We start from the raw sequence: 27,332 nt of genomic DNA, 5'->3' as shown, positions 1-27,332 counted from the left end.
CTGAACAGAATATGATTCTGAGCCAAGACGAAATGTGGCCTTCAAATGTGGCCTAGCATCACAAGATTGTGCCTCCATCTCTGTGTTTTAAACAATCAGAGAATAAAACCGAGGGTAGATGCTTCATTATTTAAGCGTGGCATTGATACTAATCAAAGACAATAGAACTACAAAGTACCAAAGCACAACACGATGGAAGCTTAAAAAATATATGTGATTTGGAATTGTTCTGAAACACAAGAATAAGAAAACAAAAATATGAAGCTCAAAATCAATTTGAAGCATGGAAAATCCTAGAATCAGGTTCCGAATCCACAATCATGCACTCTGACTTTGCATATTTGAACACAGCAAGCAAGCAAATTGGGGAATTCAAGTCCAGGGAGGGAATCATTTACATATTTACATATAAATCGAAAAGACAACCTCAACTCAACCTATGTCCTCAACCATACAAAGTTTAAGGTTCAGCAGAAATTCCAACATCAAAACCAGCATAAACTACAATTGGGTATAATTAACAAACGTACATACATGCAGACATTTCGTCAAACAATATATCTACAAATAATAAAAATAAAAATAACGCCTTTTGAGTCTTCACATACTGAACAATTAGAGTCAGTGATTTAGCTGAATGAATAAAACATGGTGCAGCCAATAATCTTGAAATTGAAACAAAAAAAGCCACTCATTGAACAGAAAAAATGAAAAAATATGAAACATAAGCAAAAGGGTTTACCTTCGCTGAAGGGTGGGTGGGTGGCTGCTCAGTCGAACAATAACGGTATCCCACTCCCTTTTTGTGCTGCAGAATTTGGGCCAGTGCGTTCTATCTCGGCCCACTTCCAAGTTACTTAGAATTTGGGCTTTGATTTTTTATTATTTAAATCTAAGATCATTAAAATCTAAACATCACATTAGAGATATGATTAATTCTAAAGGAATTTAATGGTGATATATTGATATTTAATGGATTATATATATTTATTTTATTTAGCCAAAGCATATAGAAGAAATATTAATAACACCTAAAAATAACGTTTATAATTTCTCATTTTTTTATTTCAATTTTTTTTACAACTATCAAAGAATCAACATAGACATATTTTTCCATTCTTCAAACATGAATAAAAGAAAAACCAAACAACACAACAAGTATCCCAATTCCCAAATCTCTTTTTACTGTCAAATTAATCACATTTAGGACTTTATTTCTTTGTCTATTCATTTTAATAAATTTAATTTTCTATTTTATTCTATTACACTCAACCAGAGAGAAGAAGCAGCAGAAAACAGTGAGAAGAAGAGCTTGGTGTTACCGTTGCTGTTGCGTGACGTGCCCCTTATCTTGTTGGCACCAAAGGCCGAAACTTTGAAGATAACAAGAGAGGCAATGGCTATTTGTGTTTCTGGGTCGCACACACTTTTCGTGAACAGTTCCAATTTGAAGACTGTGGCGGTTCTGAGCAGAGAGAAGAAGATGCGTGTGCAATACGATCTGAAGCAAGGGCAGAGTCGTAATTTCCACGAGCTCCCCAGTGGTCTAAGCATGGAGGTGATTGTGCAAAAGGGTGCAAAAAAGAACACGAATTTTGAGTACCCTCCTTTGGTTTTTGTTCATGGAAGCTACCACGCTGCTTGGTGCTGGGCTGAACACTGGTTGCCCTTTTTTTCATCTTCTGGCCACGATTGCTATGCTATTAGCTTGTTAGGACAGGTACATTCTCAAAAGGGTAACTAGCATTTCAACTAAAGAACCAAAATTTTGTTATAAAAGTATGTCATGTATGTTGGTAGTTTTAGTGTCCAAATGTTGATGCTGTACTCAATGGTATTGTTATCTTTAAACACTTTCAAATGTGATATTTTTGTGGTGATTTCCCTTTGGGCAGGGTGAAAGTGATTCACCTCCTGACTCTGTTGCCGGTACACTTCAGGTGTGGTACCTCTTCCTTTACTAGTTGAGATTTGTTTATAGAATAAACCATCAATTTCGTCTTTTAAGTATGACTCTTTCTCCCATGTAGTCAGTCATTAACGTAATAAAACTGTTTAAGTAAATTTCGAAGTATCGAATATCTATCACTAAAGTTTAATGGTTAATGTGAAGGATTTTTAATATTTGGGATACTACTTAGCATGATTTCATATATTTCTAAGACTAGAAAAATAGTTTTTTTAGGAGAGAGGATAATACTTCTAGACTGAAATTGGCGATTTACTCTTTGTTTATCTATTAACTTTCAAATTTCGTTTGATAATTGGGCAGATTTTATCATGGATTATGGTCATATACTCTTATAGTTTCCTGTTTGGACCGTGTTTTGCAGTAGACACATGCAAGAGATGTTGCAGATTTTATCTGTCGAAATATTGGATCACCACCTGTCTTGGTCGGACATTCATTTGGAGGACTTATAATTCAATATTATATTTCCAATTTAGGAAGTGACGAACTCAAAGGTGCTTTCTCACCCTGGCTTATTCGTTCACTTGCTTGTTGAAAAATGGTTAAATTGAATGGTCCTGGATTTTAGGCTCTTACTATGGGCAATTGCTTAGTATATTTCACTACTAGTTTGTTTTCTTCATGGTCTTATTCCCTTGAATTGCATCTAATCTTTTTAATATATTTAAGTTTTGAATTGATTTGAAATTTGTTATAGTGGTTATGTTTTCTTTATTATATATTTGTTGTGTTTTATATTAAAAAAGTAAATTTTAATAAAAAGATGTGTAGAAGAGATAAAGTAGGATTTATTTACTATCCTCTAACAAAACAATTGATTTAGATTGGATTAGACTTAAATTTAGAATCAAACTAATTGATGTTATTGAATACGATGATTTTGTCCTTCAAAACCATTTCATTTCAATCTATGAACACTCCTATGAGTGGCTATTCACATATAGTCGATGACAATATGTCACATCAGACACAACTTGTGCAATGTGTACAGTATAGGCCTCTGGTGTGTGCATTAGGTGTCTTTTATGTTATCATTTTGTCTTTTATTTTTCTCTGCTCTCCCTTCGTATGTATGTGTGTGCGTGTGTGTGAAAAACCTACTATTCTCTTTTGATAATTTTTTATTTTTAGTCAATTATGCTAATTCTATTTGAGCTTGATTCTATAAATAGAAGATTTATACCCAAAGCTTAAAGGAGCTGTCCTTGTTTGCTCTGTACCTCCTTCTGGTAATAGGTAACTAACTAAACTCTCAAGTATGCTGCTGATATTATTTAAGAGAGAAAGATGAACCTTTAACTGTGATTGCATTGGTTGATATTTCTTCTTTACTTTTATTAGTGGGATAGTCTGGCGTTATATCTTTTCCAAGCCAATTGTTGCCTTCAAGGTATTTGGACTGAATTTTCTGAAGAATGTGACTTCTTCTGTGTTTATCTTCTGATATGCTTGTATCCACCACCTGGCAGGTGACACGCAGCTTGGCAGCAAAAGCCTTTCAGACCTCCCTATCTCTTTGTAGGGAGACATTTTTCTCAGCCACTATGGAGGATCATGTTGTTAGAAGGTTTGATTTCCATTCCCCCATTAGCATTTCCATTGCATTTTGAAACAGAGAGATGATGCTTAGTGATATATTCATGACTTGTTACTACTTACAAGATTGTGGAAATGGACTATGCCATATACCGTCATGTGCCAAAACATTATTAATTTTTATTGAACTTGGTTCTAAAGTTACTCTTATTTCTTTTTGTTCTTGGCTTTGGCATACATATATATATATACATATATATATATATATACTTTGTGAGTGGTGTGGTGCCAGAATATTAATGTGGACATGCTGGAGCCAGTTTCATGCATTTTAATAATATTTACATCAATTCATGATCACTACAGAATTTATTTCTGTTAATATTTTTTAGCAGAGTTTGAGACATATGGGACCAAAATGGAATGTTTTGGTGTCATGAAATAGTGATTGTCAATAACATGACTGTGATATCTTTTTATCCTGAATTATTTTTGTCGATTTTCATGCTTATTTGAAGTCCTGAAGCCTTTTTGGCTTGTTCTCATATTTCAGATATCAAGAGCTAATGAAAGAAAGTTCCAGGATGCCATTGTTTGATTTAAGAAAGCTGAATGCATCTCTTCCAGTTCCTTCAGTGCCAAACTGCCCTTTTGAAATTCTTGTGTTGGGTGCAAAGGATGACTTCATTGTGGTAATTTTATGTCTACAAATTGGTTTTAAGTAACTAAGTGCTTTTTCTCCTCCAAGGAATTTTTGTCTAATCCATTGAATTATTATTGCCCAGTTACCTTCTCTACCAATATTTCTGTAACATTGATTTGAATTTTGTTAGTGCACACTTTTTTCATTTGGGTGATTTCCCCCCTTTGTTGGTTATAGGATGCTGAGGGACTCAAAGAAACAGCTAAGTTTTATGGGGTGCCACCAGTATGTGTTGATGCAATTGCCCATGACATGATGTTGGATGTTTCGTGGGAGAAAGGTGCAGAAGTAATTTTTTCGTGGCTAAATGGTTCAGAGAAGTAAGAAGCAAGAAATAGCAGAGGAAGTTCATTATCTCATTTTACTAAGAGTACATGCAATTAGTTGTCTTGCTTCAAATATTTACAATTGATGTAATGTAGGTGTTCCAAGCTTCAAGGTAGGTAATAATGTTAGGTCCAAGTAGATATGTGATTGAGTTGTAATACAATGATTCTAATATCCTATCTCCACCATTCATATTAATATTTGCACATCTATGAGCATTCCAATGTACTTGTTTTTAAGTATAGACTCTCGCTAACTCGCATTGGTATTGATAAGCGAATGAACTAGCAGATGAAAGTTTCCCCATTTCCTTGAGATGGCTTAGGTCGAAATTTTTAATAGGGTCAACTCAAATAACCTAATGATGATCTTGGAAACAAAAATGCTGGAGATACTATAGTAAATATGTTTGTGTTGAATTAGGTGCTCTTCCCGGTAGTTTTGTTTCTATAGATGTAAAACGTGTGCTAGACTGATACATTTTCTTTTTGGATTGATGATGCTTAGTTCATGATAAGCGAGTCATGTTTGTTTTAGTCCTTGACTTCGAAGTTTTCGTCTTTGTACCTTTTAAAGCGAAAATTTCACTAACTACTCCTCAAGTTTTCCTATTTTTTATTTTTTAAATATCCAAAATTTAATCCCTAAAATTATAAGTTTTTGCCCCCTACATTGCTAGATTTAGGGATTTCAGTTTGGGTATTTAAAGAATACATGGATGAAAACTTATGATTTTAAAAATTGAAGACTAAAAAAAAAAGAAACTCATTTTTTAGACACCAAAAAGTCAAAAACACCATTAACCCTTCCTTTTTTCTTTGTTTTGTTTTGTTGCTGCTGCATTGAGCAAGCTTCTTTATTGTGATTGCTCCTTTAAATTGAATCCCTTTTATTGACCAAAAATGGCGTATATGCAAAGATATTCCATTAAGGGTTCCATCATTCCTTAACATCACAAAAAAAAAAAAAAATCACGTTAAGAAAATAAAAGAAGCTAATGTTTTTCCAAGGGCCATACGCTTCTAGGGATCCATCAGTGTCAAAAGATATCGGGTAGTTATCCTTGATTTAATATACAAATATTATGCGCATTTTTTCTGGAGGTTCCATTTGAGATGCCAATTGAAAACTAGATGCGTTTTTTTTTTAATATTTGGTCTTCCGCTTTAAAGAATTAAGGCATGCGATCTAATTGTTTGGCACATTTGTTTATTTGATTTTATAATGCCATATTTAAAAGAGCTTGATGATGAATGGGTCAGGTCTGATAAATGTTTTTTCTTAATACCATATGTCGGTGAACGACTTAGAAACAAATTGCCAGTAGGTCTTTAAGCTGAAACTGAGGTTTGGTAAACCTTGATATTGGATGTACCACTTCACCACCGCACAGACTTCAATCTTTGTTCTATTTCTTTCTAAACCCAAATGCAGCATGCAAAAAGTTAATTTCTACAGACTTTGCATTAGGTAGTTAGTAATTAGTCTGACAATGACTCACTCACATCAGCTTGTTAATTATTTCTAAACTTTTCACTTGAATCTCAAGTTCCACTTTTGGGATTTCTAGCTGTTTGACTTCTTATTATTTACATTATTTTAAAAGATTATAATAGAATTATTTGTGAATCACCAAACATATGTGGCCAAATTAATTTCAGCCATAAACTAACATGTAACCATATAAGGAATTGATTAAAACAAGCATGCTCCATATTGTAGGCAATGATTTAAATATTGATCAGTCGAGAAAGGATTCTCTCAAGTGATTAAAAAAAACAAATGGTCAAGTCTCACAATATCATTGCAGAGGACCCATTCTATGATCGGACTTATATCAGGCCTCATGTGTTATGTTTATTAATTTTTTAGTTCAACAAAATTCAATGTAAGCATGCTTATATAAAAAATAATTGTAGGCCCTTCATTTATTGATATAAAATGATTAATAGGAATACCATCCGAAAAGGCTTTTAACGAACATTATTATGAACAACAAACGAATGACAATTGACAACCCACCTCTCTATAATGAACATTTCTCTAAGACTCAATATACTAAGTGATTTTTTTTACTCTTGCATGTACATTAAACTGCTTCTATTACACGCAACAGATAGTTGCATTATTTGACTCCCAACAGCATATGACCAAAAAAAATAAAAATTTGGGTGATCCCCTGTTGAAACTTATGAAGCTTGAAAAAACTTGCTATTTACCCCTGTTCTGTACAAATTCAACTCGGATGCACTAGTAACACTAATCTCAGTGTTAGCTGCTGCAAAAAGAACATCACCTTCGGTGACCACATGTCCTTTGGGTAATCCTGTATTCATTGTTCCTTCACCAACTGTGACCAAAAAGATCGAAGGACCTGGAACTGCTGGGAACACCACTGTTTCCCCTTGAGGAAGAATGCAACGATCAATCTCAAATTCCTCAAATGGTGGAGTATATTTATTTACATATGGATTAACAGATACTCCACGCAAGATTTCAGGAGAACCCTGTAAGAAAATAGAGAGAGAAATGTCCTCAAACACCAAATTTCGTATTCATGGCATAAATTGAGTGACTATTGCAAGCAAGGGTAATCTTCTCTCAAAATGTGTGTTCAGTCTTCAACTATATATGCATGCCTACTAGTATGCATGCACAGGCCAACAGTTGAGTAAATATTGCACAAAAAAATAACCAACCAAGCAATCCATGTGGTATTATGAAGTCCAAGGATGCAAGAAACAAAGAGAAGGCACCAATATGGATCAATCCAAGGCCCAAATGAAATTCAAACAAGAAAGAAAATTATTAGTGCCTAAGCTTAGTGATCAGGTGTGTGGCTGAAGTAAAAGGTTTAAACAGTCATTATTGACATTCCTATCGAATAATAACCAAAGGAAAAAGTAAAGTCCTTCAAGTAAGCTGAATATCTGATTGAAAAGATGCAGCAACAGCCTTGATGTATCATTTTACCTGTTTGTATGTGAGCATGGAGCAAAGGGTCTGGACATCTCTGTGTTTGGGAGTTAGGCCAGCTCGCACAACATTGTCAGAAGTTGCCATGCATTCAACACACTCCCCAGATAAATATGCATGTGGTTCATTTGCCCCGAGGAACAAAGCTTCACCAGGATTGAGTTTTACATGGTTAAGAAAGAAGGCTGCTATGACACCAACATCAGCTGGGTATTGTTTTTCCAACCGCAGCACCAGCTGCTCTTTATCTGTCAACTGCCTCACCTGATGCAAAAAGAGAAGATACGGCATTAATTGCATAATTCAACAAAAAAGAAAATAAAGTAATAAACAAACTTAGAACAGAATAAAGAGATTAATAATGCAACAAAAAGGTGAAAGCATCTGAATAGTAAAACTGCCAGTATCCTCTATCCAGTACACAATATGGATGAATGGAAGTAAAGAAGATAAATGATAACAGTATAAGTAGTCGTATTCATTACTCTTGACCATAGAGTTTATGTGACCCTAAAGACAAACTAAAACCACTACATATTTCTAATCCTTTGTAAAAATATGTCATGCATCTCTCACGTTCACACGGATTATATATTATTGCAAGTAATCAACTAACCTCACTCTTCTTAAGCAGACAGCTTTTCAATCTGTTTACTGCATCCGTTACTCTATCTTTACTAGCTGACATGAGGTCGGTGAACACTGCCTGCAGAACAGGTTTGACCTTCTCTTCACCATCCTGATCATTAGTTTGTAAGACCAGGTTTGTATTTGTAGCACCAACCAGTTCCACAATTTCAGGAACAGTATGAAGCACACCCTTGAGCTCCTAAACAGAAACAGGGCAGATTGCTCATTTGTAACAGTGCATTTAAACAAACCATTAAAAAATGTCATTGCATCTACCATAAATAGACTTTCTAATGCTTGAGTTAATGTAATTGATAAAATACAGATTTAATTTCTCATCTTAAGAGAATTACAGAAATAAACCATGGCAGCAAAATTACATAAGCTAAAGAATTAATTTTATGGGTTCCCCCAATCCAAGCTGCTCCCTGTTATTACACCGATGAGTCATCAATTACTCATGTAAAGGCAGAAATGCAGGTAAACCAAAAGAAAATAACAACAGACGTCAAAATTCCCCTAAAGCCGAAACCAATCTCGTGGACACCTCAAATTAAAGCAACATAGCTGTAGTTTGGCAGTCCCACACTAGCAGATTCATAATAAAAACAAATCAAGCTTCCACTATCTGCTCTATATCTAACGCTTTCATATTTCATTCATTCAAATGGTTATCATTTGATTTTTTTCACATGTTGCTCTAGTTAATTGTTTGGTCGGCTATCACAGATTGCATTGCATCAGAAAGGAGCCTTTGAACAAGGGGAAACGTGATTGACATAATAACGAAAGTAAAATGAGCAGAAAAAAGGATCACTAAGTCACATCACAGGGATTGTACCTAACAGGTAGGCAGTTCTTATCCAATCACTCAAAGTCCATGAGTACTGAATATTTTTTAACTTTAAAAAAGTGACTTTTAACACATCAACCTATCAACGAACGCATAAAAATATTCTAATGTAATTACCTTGAACAACAAATTTAAGACTGAAAATTCACACATAAAGCCTATCCAATTTTCTTGCATAAAATAAGGCTCAAACTCAAAATATCAATCTAAAATTGGAAAAGACAACACAAACATAAAAAATAAAGTAATTGTTCTCAGACACAGTCAATGAGAATCAAAACCAGTTATTCTCATAAAACTCATGAACACTTGAAGAACTAAAAATATAATAATATAATAATAAAGTTAAATTATTCATTTAGTTTTCTTATTTTAAGTTTTAGGCCTGTATAAAAACATGCAAGTTTTAGTCCTTAGACAGTTTTTTTTTTTTGCGGTGATAAGATTTTGTGACAGTTTTATACTCATTTATAGGGATTAAAACTTACAGTTTTCTTGTACAGGGACTAAAACTTACTAAAAGAGTAATGTTATATCCTTTTACTCCTATAAATTTTCCTACTACCTTATAAAGAGAGTATTAAACGAAAAAGTAAATAATGTCTTGAAAATTTAAAACACATTGACTATTTACCATATAAATTAGCAGAAGAGGAGGATTTAGAAATATTCAACTTAAAATGAAGACAACTATAGAACCAGACGAATAGAGTAGTAGTACCTTGAGAGTGATGAATCCACAGAGAGCCTCAAAATTAGTGAGTGCAAGGGCCATCTCAGGTTTGTGATTGCCATCTTTATACAAATCAGGGTGCAACTTATGCAGAGTCCTTGCCAACTCCTTATCCGGGTGAGCTTGAATTGACAAGGCCTTCCCCACAGACAGCACCTAATGCATGCAAAAAAAATTCAATCTTGTGTCAAAACCGAGACAACCATTTACAAAAAAAAAAAAAAAAAGGGTGAGAGGGGGATCCAAAAAACGCACCTTGAACAAGAAAGGGAGATCAGAACCCCATTTGTGAAGAACCTTGTGACCGAGCACATCAGGGTTCTCGGAAATCCAAGCCTTGAGGGAGACACCATTCTCATTTCCATTGGAGGAAGCTAAAAAGGAAGGGCCTGAATCATGGGTACCCATCCAAAGCTCGGCGTAAGGGTCCTCCGCGTGGAATTCAGACGCGGAATTGAGCGCGTGGAGTCTGGCAACCTCGGAGACGCGACCTGGGAGACCCCAATCGTAGTTTTTGACGGAGCAATGGAGCCTCTGAAGATTGGCATCCTCCATGGCAGTGACGGTGACGATAGGGAGAGAGTCTCAGAGAAGAGAAGAGAATGGGAATTGAGATTGAGGCATTGGCGAGTATTTGAAGCGTCAGAGAGAGAGAGAGAGAGAAAGATGGCGCAAGCGGAGGAAAGGGAAGGGGTGGGGCGTGTCTTTTTCTGATGCAAACTTCCCTTTCTTCTTTGTCAAGTGTTGTGATGTCAAATGTGTGTGATCTTATCCTTCTTCTTCGTTCTTCCTCTTTTTTTTTTTTCCTTCCTCAGCTTGTTTTTGTTTACTTTTTCTTCCTCAGATGTGTCTTTGAGCACGAAATTTCATACACCAACGTCAGTCTATCCAGACAATTTATGAACTTTCTTTCCAATTGTACCACGCTTGTGCAACTGTAATTCAGTTTCAGTTTCCATTACATTATTTTTTAAGGAAAAAAACCGCTTTAGCATTTGGTCAAACTCAAAATAGAAATACCAGAAAAGTGGTTAGTTCTAGGAATTTGGTCTCTTTTAAGTAATATTTTACTAAAAATGATTACTCATATTTTTAGTAAAAATTAATTATTAATAAAGTTGATTAATATTTCATACTAATAAAATAAAAATTACTTTATTTGATAAAAAATATTCTCTAAAATACAAAGCCTAATAAAAATTTATGTTAAATATATTTTGAAGCAGTTGTTATAAAAAATTTATATATATATATATATATATATATATATATATATGTTATTGTAAAAATTTGTTGACTATTAATGTTTGAATGAATCTAGGATATATCTTAATCTAGAGTTAAGGATTGATCTATCAAGGCATTGATATCTATTTAAAAAAATATTTTTTACTAACTAATATGTTTTCACATATACATGTATTCTTATAATTAAGTTTTACACATAATTTAGAGATCTAATTCAAAAGCATTTAAGGACATGTCCTCCTTTTAAGCTTTGTAACGGTTGTTTCTCTCTTTAATTTCCATTAATCATTATTATGAGTTCCTTATAACAATTTTTAGACAATTATTTTAGCTCCAGTGGGAGATATAAAAAATGATTTACCATTATTAGTAAGAATTGGATCCAAAATTGATTGATAAAGATTAAGCTATATGAGAGAAATCATGAGACAATCATCGAAAGATCAATGTGGTACATATTCCTCCGATCTCGAGTGTCTAGCGGACAACTAGTGCGATACATAATTTTTCAGCCTCAAGTGCCTTAAGCACGGATAGACTTGAAGTCGTGAGTCAATCAATGAATGATCAATACGGTACAACATATATGGAAATAAAACTTTTAATTGCATCAGATCATACATCCATTAGTGATATGATTAAAATAATGTATATATAAGTGAATGTAAGTTTCACCTTATAAGTTAATTTTGTAGAGTTGAGTTAGTTTTGAATTCATATTTTAAGATGATATAAAAGTCTATCTTAAAAATTATTGGTGGATCTATCACATCACTCCTATTGAGCTGCTATCAAACCACATACAAATGTTTAACTTGTGGACTTCAGGCTCTAGATGTCTAGTCTTTGGTGTGAGAGGTACATTGGAGATCTCACATATGATAAAAAAACAATACATATACATTATAGACAACTCTTATTTTACAAGTCGATTTTTTAGGATTGAATTAAATCATAACCTACATTATAAGATAGTATTACAAACCGGTCTTAGATTTGGATTTTATAAATAAAAATAATAATTATTTTAATAAAAATTAGTCATTAACAAAACTAATAGATGCTTTGTAACTTTTGGTACAAGGAAAGAAACAATGATTAGTTTTTTTAATCCTAAATTTTTAGGATGGATGAAATTTATTTGGTCAGTAAAAATAGTTTTGAGAATTTTTATATAAGTTTATGAAGAATATTTTTATCAAATTACTTTAATTATTTAACACATTAAATAATCTAATAAATAAGAATAATGCACTGTAATATTTTGACCCCATTAAAGGAAATTTTTTAATTTGAGAAAATTAAATTCGCACTTCCCTTCCGAACAAGTTCGTGGAAACTTGGCTAAAAATTTCTGAAAAACATTCTTTAGTGGAAATTTATTTGCTAAAATACATACTAAAGGGAAGCAAAATTCTCAATTTAAAATCTTCATATTTTCCCCTATTATACGTCCTAATGCTGAAAAATAATACTCATTCATTGAAAATGATACTACCTCCTTTATTGTTTTATGTGGTTTAAGGATGTTTGGCAGAAATCAGAAAATATAATAATTTTTTTATTATAATAAAATAATTGTTGAGTTTCTTATTATATTTTTTTTCACTTTATAATAAATACATATGTAAATTAATTAAAGATAAGAAAAAAAATAAGGATATAATTAATAAAATAATAATTAATGTGATATTAAATTTTACAAATGACAAATAAGTAAGAATAAATTTTTTTCAAAAATTCGAAAATTAAAAAGAAATGGAAGAAACACTAAAGATTGATATAAGCCATTAAGATTAAATCCCACCAATTTTAATTAAAAAAAATTGCTACTAAAATTTATAGTACAACAATTTTTTTTTTTGTTCATTAATTTTACTAGTTTCCTCTCCCTCCCTCTTTTTCGTCGGTTGACTTGGTCCTTTCCAATAGATGATTCATGTTGACGTATCTTTAGTATGGTCAACAGGAAAATTAGTTACTTCTTTAAATAACATTTTTTAATGTCTATTTCCGTGTGTGGAAAACTAATCCCGTAAGTATCGAGAAAAAAAAAAAAAAAACCAATCCCGTATGATGAAATATAAAAATTGTAGCCTTTTTTTATAGAATATTTTTCATATATAATTTTTAAAATTGAATTAAGAATCACGTGCTTTTTTTTATTGTTTCTAGACCAACCTTCTAATTCGTAAAGAAATAAAATATCTTCAATTAAAGTGCTAATAATTAAGTTACGATTATTTTAACTAAGATAAAGAATATAAAGAGAATTTAGGCATGCATTTTGGTAATGATAGAATCTGGCTTTTATATATTATTTGGTTGCAAATCTGATCTGCTTCTTAAATATAATGTTCTTTTACTCTACATTCTGGTCGATTGCAAATATTCTATAGCTAATAGCTTAGTTATTTTTCTTTTAATTTTAAGGTCTCTATTCAAAAAGTTATAACAAATCTTTAATCCAAATTGAATGACATGGATTTATTCAAAAGTAACAAAGTTTTTATTGTGATAACTTAAAGCCGTCTGACTTAAGAGTAAAATAAAATTTACTGTCATTTGATGGATGCTAATAAATATTCTAATGCTTCTAATAATGCTATATTGTAAATGTCAATATATTATATTGAAAATGTAAATATAATGCTATATTTCAAACAATTAAAAGTGTTCATGAAAGAGTAGATCAGAAAAAATCTAAAATGTGTTAATGCAATTTACCTTTTAATATTTTACTATATCACAAATGAATTTTGTCCTTATGTCTGAAAAGGTTTCGTGCATATTTGAATTTTAGTTCAAGATGTGATACACGAATTTTGAAATAAATTTAATAGTTTACAAATTTAATTTTAAAAAAAATCTGAATATTTTTACAAATTTTAATTTGCTTCAAATGTTGTTTACAACTGAAAAATAAATATACACCTGTGAAAGAAAAATGGATGTTTTTTTAAGAGGAAGCAAGCAACAAGTGAGTGTTTGATTTGATTTTGAGGATTGATTCTGAACCCAATGAATATTGGATATATTTTTACGTTTGGTTTCATTAAGAAAGAATTTAGAATTGATTTTAGGTTAATCTAACTTTTGAGTTAGATCTAAAATTTTATATTATATTTTAGTCATAATTTTATAATAAAACATGCAAATATAAATCATATTAATTCAACATTAAAAAATTAAATTCATTAGAAATCAATTTTACTATGCCTATACGTAGAAGAAGAAACAAACCAAAATGAGGAAGAAACAAATGGAAAGGTTTGGGCACGTAACCACGTTGATGATGATTGATGAGGTGAGGGCACGTGAATGAGCAACAAAAATACAAAATGACAAAAGCGCCCTCAATTTGCATGGGTCGGTGCGGTGTGTTTGTAACGTAAGATAACTAACTGTCTAACTATCACCATCCAATGAGTCCCACCAACCGATCGCACTCCTGGATTAATCAGTCTTTTCTCTCGCCGACAAAACCAGCCTATCTTCCATACACACAAAACAATCCTTCATAATTTAAATTTATATATAATTAAATAATTTACAACAATTTATTATGTGTACGTTGGACATATTTTAATTTTTTATTAATAGAAAAACTTGTTTAATTTTTCAATAAATAAGTTTTTTTTAACATTTTTTAAAATATTACTTAAAGTAATATTTTTTTAAATGTTAATTTTTAATTTTTAATTTTTAATATTTTATTTTGTTTTTATTTTCAATATATTTAATAATTTTTCTTATTATTTTTTAAATAAATTATAATTTTATTATTTTTATTTCATTTTATACTTTTAACTTACTTTAAAAATTAATTTTATCGAACACTTATAATTTAATAAATTAATTTTTCAATAATTAATTAATTTTTTAACTATTAACTATTAACTAACTTTTTACTTTTGATTACTTTTTCAATTAGTTTTGTTCAATATAACCTATGTATAAGAATTAAATCAATGGATTGAACCGAAATTAAAGTTAATTAATTATCTGAATGATAGCTGAGTTTGATATTTATTCAAATTTTATTTATCGTTTTATTGAACTCCAGATTATTAAAAATATTTTTATCTGGGTTAAAAAAAAAATTAATTAGCCAAGAGAACAAGAAGATCTAGTGGAGAAAAGGATTCAAGAGTTACCGATTCATTTGTTGTTACAATGGAGACGGAAGGTGAGCGTTGCCTGGACGAAAGAGAAGGTGACGTGGGTCGAGGGCAAGAAGCTTTGTGCAGTGTTCATGTGGCCAAAAGAAGAAAGTGCGTGTTTAAATATGGGCTTTAATTTTGTTTTTATTCCTTTAATTTAGATTATTTTTGTTTCATCTTCTATATTTAAATTATTTTTTTTAGTTTCTTAATTTCAAAAAATATTTTTCTTAAAATAAATTTAAATTTAAAAAGCCAAATTAAAAGTTACTCAAATTTAAAAGATCAAAAATATATCTAAATCTTAAATATATCAATACGAAATTGATTTTCAATTATCATGATTTTATTTATTTTTTCAAAATATGTGTAAATTTAAATTAATATAATTTTTGTTTGTAAATGGATATTACACTATTGATTCATAGAGAATGTTGTTTAGAAACTTATAATCAAAACTAATTTTAGGTGCATAATTATTCAAATGGGTTTTAAGAACTATTTAAATAAACGTTTCTATAAATATACAAAGGAATTAAATAAGAAATAAAAATTAAGTAAGTTTTTTATAAGTAAAAATAAACTTGTGGAGAAATTAATATGAATTTTTTTACATGTTAGTTTATATATAAACTAATTTTAACTTATATCTTTTTTAAAAATTTTCTAAAAAAAGAAATTTATCCAAAATCATCATGAATCGTGAAAGAAAACTTTTTCTTTAAAGGTAATTTTTTTACTAATTGTTAGGGGTGAAAATAGGCTAGGCCGGCCTACAGGGGCCTACGACCTGACCTACATAAAGTCTGGCTTGGCCTGACCTATTTAATTAAAAGGCTAGTTAGGCTCAAATTTTTTTAAAAGTCTATTAAATTAAATAGGTCAGACTTTTTAAAAAAGCTTTATAAGTCTGATAAGTCGGCCTATATATATATACACACACATATATATATATATATATATATATATATATATATATATTTGGGTACAATTAATATTATTTTTTAAAAAAACTAGTAGATTCCATTCCTATAATTAAGTAAAATTTTAATTATAAGGTGTGAGTTTTTTTATATTTCTCATTATTTTTATTAGCTTTCCTATTTCGGTTAACAATTCCTTTTTCTATTCCTACTAGGTTTCCTTTTTCTTTTATTACGTTACTGTATTCTAGAGCAAATAAAAATCATATCCTATCATATCCTACGTTCTTATCCAAAAATCATATCCTATCCTATTACGTTCCTATACAAAAATCATATCCTATTACGTTCCTATACAAAAATCATATCCTATGGTGAATATGGAGGAGCTAATGATGAGATGACGTTACTACTAATGGTAGATATTTTATACACCGGTTCCATTCAAATAGAATGGAGATGTAAGCTTTATTTTTTGGTTGTAATAATTAATATGTTGGTTTGATAGACTTGGATGATGCTACCTCAAGTATGAGATTTTCTTTTGTTTTAGATTATTTTATATCATTTGGTGATTTCTGTTTATATTATTAATATATTTTTAGGACTACCAACTAAATTAACATTAGATTAAAAATTAAGGCAAATTATATATTAAGGCCTTGTTTAGCTTATTATTGAAGGTTTGTTATTTTTTTTATTTTTTTGTAAAAACAACTATGAATATTAAAGATTTAATTTGAAGAAGAATTTTAAATAGGCTACCAGGCTAGACATTTAAAAAGGTTAGACTGAGTCAAAATAAAAGCCTTTGATAGACTATAGGCCAGACTCAGGCCTCAAAAATTAATCGTAGACTAGATTCAGACCTTTTAAAGCCTGATCTGACTTATTCCCACCCCTACCAATTACTTTTATTGGATCGCATGTGTTTAAAAAAATGATAAATGTGAGAAAAATAACATACCAAAAAGATAGAATCACTTTTAATTTGAAGAAAAAACTATGTTTTGTTCAGTATCTATTATAATCAATGTTGTTTTTGAGAGTCTATCAATTGTTAATTGTACGTATAAATTTGAAGGGTTTGTTATATATATATATATATATATATATATATATAAAGTAATAAAGAAACATGATAAAAAAATATGATATGATATTATAACAACTTTAATTTTTGATTTCCTTCACAGCAGACATTTATATTCAGTTGTATATATAATTAATTAGTATTATAGTCTGTATTGAGTCAAAATTAATATGTTAAAATTTCTTATTATAGTTAATTATTATAAAAGGATGTAAAAAATTGTCCGTATCATATAATAATAATAATAATAATAATAATACAACTAATTATTTATGAATAATAAATGATAGCCAACGATAATTAATTGTAATCAAAATGGAATATAATTTTAAAGCAAACTTGTACAGAGTGCTATTGTCGCTTGAAGAAAAGAGAGAGATTTTGTTGTAATAGACCGATAAAATTATCTTTCTTATTTTGTTTTCCGATAGTTCCTCTAGAAATCACCACGTTTCGTATCCAAAAACAATGTGTTTTTGAACCTTTAAAGAAAGAGAATGGTCAATAACTCTTATCTTACACGAACAAACATATCATAATTAGTTATCTTAAAAGTTTTACAATGAATTGAGCCAACCTAAGATAAATTTGACTCGAATCAATACTTATTTTATAATTACCATAATTGGTCAACTAAAAGCTGCAAACTCTAAGTTATATGTATATATAATTTAACTAGATTATCTGATTTATAGTCTGACTCAACATGTGTGTCTATATATATTAAATTAAGTGTAGATAGGGGAATTCACAGGATATTATTCTGCTGAGATAAAAATGGCTATAGCCATTGGATAAAATCGATGTGAGGTGTAATGACGGGGCCATACGCAAGAGGGTATACATTGAAAATTATATATAGGGATATGGAAAACTAATCCTTTTATAGAACCCAGCCAGCATGAAGAGGATATGCATTTCTGCAACTTGCTGATGATGTAATACACTTCTATAGTGAATCTCACATCTTGTTCATCAATAAGGTTACGTTGTTCACCTTCTTTTTTTAATAATAAAAAGGTTGTTCATCTTCTTTTATACCAGTTAATCTTTTACATTTACAAGGCGTACCATTTCGTGCATAAAAAAAATGCTTCATATAAGGACAATGATGGTAAGTATGGATGATAATCAGGTTTCAATCCGATGGTCACTTATGTAATTTTTCTTAATCAATGATCTATAAAAATCAAAGAAAATAAAACTACTCACACATATGATCAACTAACTCAAGCAGATTCTTTAGTCTATTTTAAAATTTGTGAAATTGTATGAGAGAAATCAACTACAAAAAATTTACATGTTATTCTCAAAGAAATTTTTAATTTTTATATTTTTAAATATTATTATGATAGCTAAAAACCTTCACTTTGTTAATTACACATAGGAAAAGATGTCCAAACGAGAAAGTATTTAATTTTGCTAGAAAAAAAAAAGCAGAAAACTATTACAAATGTCGTCACATCAAGTGTGAGGATAATCATTAAAATCACAAAGCTATCAAACCTTCATCATCCTTGCTTCTTCACCTTTTTCTTTACAATGTCAAATTTGATAAGGTTTTGAAGAATTGTTATCTATTGATTTAATTCATATTTAATTTAGGATTTTTCTATATTGTAATTCCTTCAATGAATCACCATGTTGCTGAAATCAACCCACAAAGTGTCTTCTCGTATTTCTTTGAAAAATTCTTTGTAATTGGATCAATAGGAATTTAGATAGGATCCTGATATGAGGAATCAACTATTAACACGAGCCACGTATTAATTTTCTTTGGAATACCCTAGAACGATGAAACACATGTTTCAAATGAATTAATCATAAACGATCTTCAAGTTAATCTCTAAAGGTTATCTGTGATCAAAATATATAAAGATTTTATATTCACCTAATTTTACATATGTCGATTAATTTTAGTATGCAAAATAGAAAAAAAAGTATACTAATAACAAGTACTATAATAAATTGTATCTTATTAGTTAAAATTTATTAAAAATAACAAAATCACATGTTAGATTCATTATTTAAGGAAAGATCTACAGAATTTTGTAACTTACAATAAATTTTAACTAATAATTGAGTGTACCGTGTTCCTAACATTTTTCTCAATAGAAAATTAGGTACTGTCTAAATTTATTTTTTTTCTCATTTATAGATAATCTTTCTCATTCCTGTGTTTGTGATAACAGCTGCGGACTTCAAAAGTAGTTGCAAACAAACTAAAACCGAAGTAGACATTGGAACTCCAACATAAAACTGCAAATCCAATGAAATAACATATGAAGAGTTCAAACACTCACAGTATTTGGCCCACAAGGATGATCAGTATATATATATGAGTAGTTCCTTCAGTGAACCTTCGTAGGCTCCCGCGCCTTCATGTTTCTTGATATTGAATGATCAATCGTAAAATGAAGTAGTGGAAGCCTTTGAGGGTCACCAAAAGACTTCTCTATCCAAACTATTGTTATATTCAATTCTCAGCCATATGCACTTCCTATAGTTTTTTAATATGAATGGCTATAGGCTATATATATAGAGAGAGTAGAGTGATCATGAAAATAAACCACTATTTACTGAAGAATAGTTAGTTGTGTTCCCAAGTTAAATTCTCTTTCTTTCTCTGTTTATGGTTCTGATTCGTCAAATTTAGATATGATCACTTTTATTTATCACGAATCACGAATAATAAATTTGTATGGCCCAATATCCTTCTTTGTTCAGAACTACAGTTCTGCCCAGTTCCACTAATGCATATCGAGAAGGTGCTCGTTTACTTCTAATTACAGAATGTTACCAAAATGGCAATATGCAGAAAGCTACTTTTGCACAAATTCATATAGATTAAAGAGTGACTTTATATAGAAAAGGAATATTATAAACACAAGACATTGATACAGCAATCAAAAGTCAAAACCAATTAAAAGTAATTACAATATGCCACTAAACAGTAGCTCCATTTCGCCCAAGGATTATTCATTATTGGTTGTGATGGTTGCAATTTGCTAAAGAAATTCCCATCCCATAATCATGATTCCATTTTAATTAATGAAGTTATACACATATCTCCTTCACTCATCTCTTTCATGGATATATCTCGTGGTTTAACCGTTTCTTAACTTGCCCACAAAAATGTTTTTGTTTTCCCTCCATATTTTCATCATCATTGAAGTTCGGTTAAAATTGAAACGTGACTTATTCCATTAGAACAAACAATGATTAAGGACTTAAGGCATGCTACTTATTTGTTCTAGCTTCCACCATCATTCATTGATCCATAAAGCTTACAAGCCTTGGGTAAAACTTCTTTCAATCCTACTATTACTTTCTGCATTTTCTATTGTATTATGGAAAGCTCACAATTGCATTTCGAAATGAATTTTTCATAATACAATGAGAAGTATAAGAAGTAATAGAGAGTAGTGCAGGAAGCAACAGCCACAGGCCTTTTCCCTTTTTCTTTTTGGGTTCACCAAAGAAGCCCAATAAAGGACATGCAGCCTATTTATATTTCAATAATGCAGCAGGGTGTAGCCCACAACTCACTGGAGTTTTCTGCATTCAAAGTCCATATAAATCTATCTGAAGAGAAAAATTTCCCATCATTTATTTTTTTCAATGGTCGTATTGATATTTGAATTTATGACTTTATGTATACTAGGAAAAACAGGTACCCGTGTCTGATTTTCCATGTTTTTTTTTAATAAAATGAAAGATAATAAAAGTTGATGGGTAGTTTGTAAAGATAATTATTATAGGGATAAAATAGTGTAACTTATAAACATAGTTATAAAGGATAAAATTGGTATAAAAATGTGTACACAAAAACATCATATTTCTTTTATATATAGTTATAGATTATAGATTATTTAGAGTGTTTGATCACAAAAAAAAACTTAATAGAGTGTTTGATACAGTGAAATTAAAGTGAATTAAGATGAAAATTTTAAATTAAAATAAAGTAGAAAGGTGTGATTCTCACCACATTTTATTGTTTATTTCACTTCTTTTCAGTATCCTTTCAATGCAAACGAATGGGAGCTAAACCTGTCACCATTAAACCTACTCAGTGGTTCAAAAATCCAAATATCTAAGAGTTAATGAGTTAATTACGTGCACAAATTATTTTATGGCTTGAAGGTCTAGTACTAAGTCTCACAGGGGTATAGCATGGATTAATTATGTAAAACAACTCCTTAAAGCTAGAACTTTGTAACTTGATGGCCAAAACAAAAGGGTGTAGAGCTATGACAGACAGAATGAATGTTTGTTATGACATCAGAGTGAAATTGGATTAATTGTTGGCTTTCACTATTTTGTTTTATAAATTAAGAATGACATAGAATAATTTTGTGAATAGGATAGAGATATGTCAATGAACCTTCATCAATTAATGCTTCCTTACCCAAATCAACAACAACAACAATAGGGCATTAAAAAAAGTCCGATTGTCAAGCCTGAATAGGTTTTTAAACAAATTAAAAACATTTAGCATTTTTAGTTACATATAAATTAAGGTGCGTGTGATTAAACAGATATTTATTCAACTTATTTAATAAGTTCTGATTATATAAAAATTTATTCACAAGTTGGATGACGAAACTCTCTAGAATAAATTAAAATATATTTTGATAAACATCTCTAATAAATTTATTGAAATGAGCTAAAAATCTTATAAAAAACTTTTACATTATTTTTAAGAAAATCTTTTAAACACAAACTTAGAGCAACAAACCTTCAAGTGAAATTTAAGTTGAGAATGTTAGTTTCTTATGTTTACTTTTGATTTTTAAAAAATAGCATTCACAAGAAATAATATTTTTGGGGAATTTTTTTGACCAAGTTTTCTACAAAAATATTTTGATGTGAAAGGTGAGAATCTAAGTTTCTCAAGTTAAAAAATAACTTTAATTATGATAAAAATATAATATTACTCTAATTAAATAATTTAATGAAATAAATAATTATTTTTTTAGTAAATATACTATTTTATTTTATATTTCCAAAAAAATTATATAACCACCACTTAACTAATCATTTTTATGATTATTTTTAAATAAAATTTAAATTTATGATAATATTAATTAAAATAAATTAATTTAACTATTTTTATTAATATCGATGAATTATACATTTTTTTTATATAGGATAGAGATAGTACTTCAAGATTTGTGCAATATCCATAAGTCAAATATCTACTTTGCTATTGATAAAGTTATGTACCGTCGTTGTTTATCTGCAAATAAATTATTCATGCGACTTTTTGAAATGATTTAACAATTATCACATTATATCATTATTCATTGATTAAAAAAATAGTAAATAATTTATTTTATCGTGCTAAAATATTTATACATTTATAAAATTTTATTACAGTAAATTTAAATAATCTAATAATCAAATTATAATTGGAATATATATATATATATATATATATATATATATATATTATATTTACAAACTATTTTAACACATGTATAAATATCAATGCATGCATAGATGAACATACTAGTTTTACTCTAAATTTTACTCTCTTCTCGTTGTAAAGTGGACTTTATTAAAGTGGAATCATGATTATGGGATGGGAATTTCTTTTGCAAATTGAAATCAGTGCAAATAATCGGGGGGAGGGGGTGGGGATAGAGAATTCGTAATAATGAATAATCCTTGCACGAAATGGAACAACAGTTTTAGTGGCATAATGTAAATATTTTTAATTAGTTTTGACTTTTCTTGAATTTCTTCTGTTTATAATATTCTTTTTCTATATAAAGTTACTTTTTAATCCATACTTTATAAATTCGTGGAAAACTAGCTTTCTGCATATAACCCATTAGAATCATCAAATTGCAAATTAATATTAAGTCAAATATACTTTTTCTCAGCTATTGCAGATAAGAACAATTCATGCAAAAGATGTGATATTGCCACTTTGGTAACATTCTGTTAGAAACAAACAAGCACCATCTTTGCATTGTAAGAATATATTGGACTGAACTGTAATTCTGAACAAATTAAAGTAGGTTCTGGGGCCATACATATTTATGATTCGTGATATAGAAAAGTAATGACATCTAAATTTGGCGAATCAGAACCACAAACAGAGAAAGTAGGAGAATTTAACTAGGGAGCACAATAAACTATATATTCTTCAGTAAATAGTGCTTTATTTTCATGATCACTCTCTCTATATAGCCTATAGGCATTCATAATATTATGACTTGTATATATGAAGTGCATGACTAAGCATATACCAAGTTTGAATAGAGAATGCTTTTAGTGACCCTCAAAGGCTTCCAATACTTCATTTTTTATCGATTCAATATCGAGAAACATGAAGGCGTGGAAGCTGCTGGGGGTGTCACCAAAGGAACTACTCATGTATTTTTATCATTCTTCTGACTTGTGAGTCATAAATACTGTGAGTGTTTGAATCCGTTATGTGTTATTTCAATGCAGTTATTGGAGTTCCGATATCAACTGCGATATTCCACTTGCAACAAAATACATAATTAAACTCCAGAGTTCAATTTACCAGTTATCTCTAAGTAATATTATTATATGATCTTTGGGAATACCATGTGTCTATAGTCTTTGTTAATCTTCACATGAAAAAAATATTATATGATCCAAAACCACGTATGCATAGTATCCACATCAATCTCTATATATCAAGTAACTACGTATATTTTTGAATTTACAAAAAAGTTAATAATGTGTATGTTGCGTGGAGATTCATGAAGGACAGTCACAAATGGATTATGATATAAAAAATGTCTAATTATTTTGCTACAAATAAATTTAAAATTTTCGAAGGAAACATTTATTTTAATAAGCAGGTTCTATTGATATTGGTATAAATCTGAATGAATAAAAAAGTGAGTATAAATTATTAACATCAATAACTTGTATATGTAAAAATAGGCCAGATTTATTTGATAAGGGCTATAATATAACATAGTCTACATCAATCCGAATCAATCCTTTTTTTTTTATAAAAAAAATAAAACGTTTTATAAAAGCTTATTTGATTAAAAAGACTAATCTTTATAGACAATTTAAAAAATATTTTTGGTTTAATACCTATTTAAGCAAATGTAAATAACAATTTGTTAGTAGTATTATATTAAATTTATTATAATGTATTAATTAATACATTATTATCTACGGATTAATACACCATAATAAAACTATATTTATTTATCTTTTTTAAAATATTAAGCATATTGACCTATATAAAGAGTTACTATAAAGTTTAAATTTTTGCCCTGTTTAAAGATCTTATATTACAAAATTGGCTTTTAAATAAGTGATCTTAAAAGTCAAATTAATCATTAAAAATAAACTAATGTACATTATGAATAGCAACGGTTTTTCTTATTTATAAATTATAGTTTATTTTATATAGAATCTTTACAGATTATAGATTATAGTCCATGATGCAGAAAGAATTAAGTAAGACTTATGGAAAACTTATAAAATAAATTTTTAAGTATGCTAATAGGTCAAATTAAACTTTCAAATAATTTAGGTCAGAGCTAAAGAAAAACCTAATTAAGACAAACAAGCTACGCTCAAATCTTATATATTTTAAATAGACCAAGCCTATTTAAGTAGAGTCGTTGGCCTAACCTTGGTAGTTGGTACCTTAATAACTCGTAATGCCCATGGTTAAATAACACTGTACAATATTAATCTACAAACTTGTATACCTAATTACACTATACAACATATTTTTCAATATTTAAAAATCATTAATATAGAAAACATTTTGAAATTGAAAATTTCTAAGAGATTATTAAATATATAAATAATTAGAACGAAGTATTTTACGTTTCTACAAAAATTATTAAATAATACAAATATATCAAGCTTTACTCTTGAACTAGAAGAAACTAGATTAATTCTTTGTTTTTAATTAAATATGTTGCATTAAAGAATGATGCGAATTAAGAGCATCCTACAGCATCTGACCTTTGGCTTCCTTAGAAGTTGAAACGGGGCCAAGATGCTCGTAGCAAATCAAAGCATAGGAAAAGAATCGACATTTTTTTGGTTTATTTAAGACTTCAAGTAGTAGAGATTTCGGTTTTTACTCTATTTAAATAAGATTTTATTTTCATTTTCAATAAATAAAAACTAGTAGTTCAAATACTTTTTTTAAAAAAAAATCTAATTTGACTTAAATTAATTATGGTATAAATAAAACTTTCAAAAGAAAAAAACATGAAAAGAATTTAAAGTGGAAATCATTTATACAAATCAAATATATAAAATGCAATACACTATTTTTATATCACCTTTTTAATTAAATAATATAATAAAAAATAAATATTTTAACATATTCTAATTTTTCGAACGAATAAAATATGGTAAACAAACAGTACGAAGTAGCTACTTTTAATTGAATGAGTGACTTATTAGTCACACATATTAGGTTTGTGGGATAAGATATAAATTCAGATAATATATTATTAGAGAAGGATGATAAACTTTTAAGTTTGATAAAATCTAAGATTAATAATTAATCTCAAAGGACCACCTCAAGATCTCATCAAAGGATAAAAAACTTAATTAAAGTAGATACCAAAAAAGAAGTTTTTTTTATCAAAGGATAAAAACTTTAATTTATGCGATATCTATTTAATTTTCATGCGTTGATCATACTTATATTCTTTTTACACCTAATTCAGCAGAAGCCAGAAGGTGTACCAAAAAGTCAGCCACTACAATAGAGAGATGCAAAAAGATATGGTGTTGATGCATACCAAAATTAAGAAAAATAAAGTAACTCAAAACCATCACATGCTTGTGCGCATTTACATGCATGGCCCATGTTGGTCGGAAATTATATATTATCTCAAATAGAGTAATTTAGGTAAACTTAGTCTTCAAAGCTTCAAAAACTAAACCCTGCTCATAGAATTTGTTTATGATTTTCTTGGTGAACTATGTTATAATATGTATCACGTTTACTTCATGTTGTTTTTTTTTTCTTTAACTAAATTTGGTTTGAATTAAAAACCCTATTGTTGGCACTTGGTACAGATACCTGTTTATTTGAATATTGCATGTCTTTAATGTTGACACATGGGGATTGTCACTGTGGTCTGCTAAATGGTCCATTATCAAATCATTGCATGAATCGGATCTGTAAAGTTAATTATCTTCATTCTGTTTTGACTTATGTGGGCATTGGATGAACGACTTCTATTTGTAATATACCTTTTTCTTGTTAAAGTCATTTTTAAATCTATTCTCCACGAGTTGTGAACACTGAAGATAAAATTTCATGCAGAAGATGCCATTTTCCCTTTTGTGGCAACATTCTATTAGAAGTAAACGAGCACTATATATCTCTACCTTTGTGCAATTTAGAATTGAACTGTCATTTTAAACAATGAAGGTTCTTGAGACATTAAAGTTCATTATTCGCTATCCAAAAAGTAATCATATCTTAAATTTGGCGAATCAAACCACAACAAAAGAGAATAAGAGAATTTTCTTTAGCAAATTGTGATTCATTTTCATCGCATGTCTTATCATCACACTCTATAAATATGGACTACACATGCAGCCTTTCAGATAAAGGTATAAGGTGTGTGCTTGAGTGAGAAATAAACAAGTTTCTTAATTAGGTCTTTGCATGGAGTTGTTAAATAGAGAATGCTTTTTAGTGGCCTCAAAGGCTTCCACTACTGCATGTTTCTGTGGTTTAATATCCTGAAACAAGTGGTAGTGGATGCCTAGAGGTCCATTAAAAGCAATGCTCATGTTTTTATCCTCTGAAATTTCTACAATATATTTTGTAGCCAAATATTGTGACTGTAGCTATTTAATTTGAATCAATTTTTATAATGTTTGGTTGCTATTATATTAGAGTTCCTGCACAACTTCATTAAATCTTGCAGCTAAATATAAATTCCAGAGTTCTGTCTCCTGCAGTTCTATAATTACTTGTAATTTGTTTGCTATCAATTTTGAAGTCCATTTCTTTTATTCTACAGGAAGATGACAAAAAAGACAGCATTCTCAAATCTCACCCTTCATTATTGTCCTCCGCTGAGTGATATTGGTTAGGGCTAAGGTCAATATTCATATTTTTTCCCTCTGAATTAAGTTGAAAGATTCTTGTCCAAGGATAAGAAAGATACCAACGGCACCAACAGCTA

The 27,332-nt window shown here is 29.6% G+C and overlaps 2 protein-coding genes across 3 annotated transcripts; one reads left to right on the top strand and one right to left on the bottom strand.

Annotated features, from left to right (window-relative positions):
• The first annotated feature begins 1,133 nt into the window (after nucleotides 1-1,133).
• On the top strand, nucleotides 1,134-4,780 carry LOC114395432. Of its 2 annotated transcripts, none has more exons than XM_028357215.1 (8): nucleotides 1,134-1,720; nucleotides 1,896-1,940; nucleotides 2,337-2,466; nucleotides 3,148-3,208; nucleotides 3,314-3,362; nucleotides 3,442-3,539; nucleotides 4,062-4,200; nucleotides 4,389-4,743. In XM_028357215.1, the coding sequence occupies exons 1-8, from the start codon at nucleotides 1,397-1,399 to the stop codon at nucleotides 4,533-4,535; spliced, it is 993 nt and encodes a 330-aa protein (XP_028213016.1). In that variant the 5' UTR covers nucleotides 1,134-1,396; the 3' UTR covers nucleotides 4,536-4,743. The 2 variants fall into 2 exon arrangements, with proteins under 2 accessions (XP_028213016.1, XP_028213015.1); XM_028357214.1 differs by having other exon boundaries at nucleotides 1,250-1,720; nucleotides 3,145-3,208; nucleotides 4,389-4,780.
• A 1,659-nt stretch (nucleotides 4,781-6,439) lies between these two features.
• Nucleotides 6,440-10,637, bottom strand: LOC114396828 (mannose-6-phosphate isomerase 1-like). Its single transcript, XM_028359010.1, has 5 exons — nucleotides 9,986-10,637; nucleotides 9,719-9,886; nucleotides 8,131-8,343; nucleotides 7,512-7,778; nucleotides 6,440-7,045 (listed from the first exon to the last, which is right to left on the bottom strand). Exons 1-5 carry the CDS (start codon nucleotides 10,283-10,285, stop codon nucleotides 6,728-6,730), a joined length of 1,266 nt encoding a protein of 421 aa, XP_028214811.1. The 5' UTR covers nucleotides 10,286-10,637; the 3' UTR covers nucleotides 6,440-6,727.
• Between the last annotated feature and the right edge of the window lie 16,695 nt (nucleotides 10,638-27,332).

Source organism: Glycine soja, chromosome 18 (assembly GCF_004193775.1).
Source record: "Glycine soja cultivar W05 chromosome 18, ASM419377v2, whole genome shotgun sequence".
NCBI lineage: Eukaryota > Viridiplantae > Streptophyta > Magnoliopsida > Fabales > Fabaceae > Glycine > Glycine soja.
Note: the sequence above shows the minus strand (reverse complement) of the source record. Positions and strands in the feature narration are given on the sequence as shown.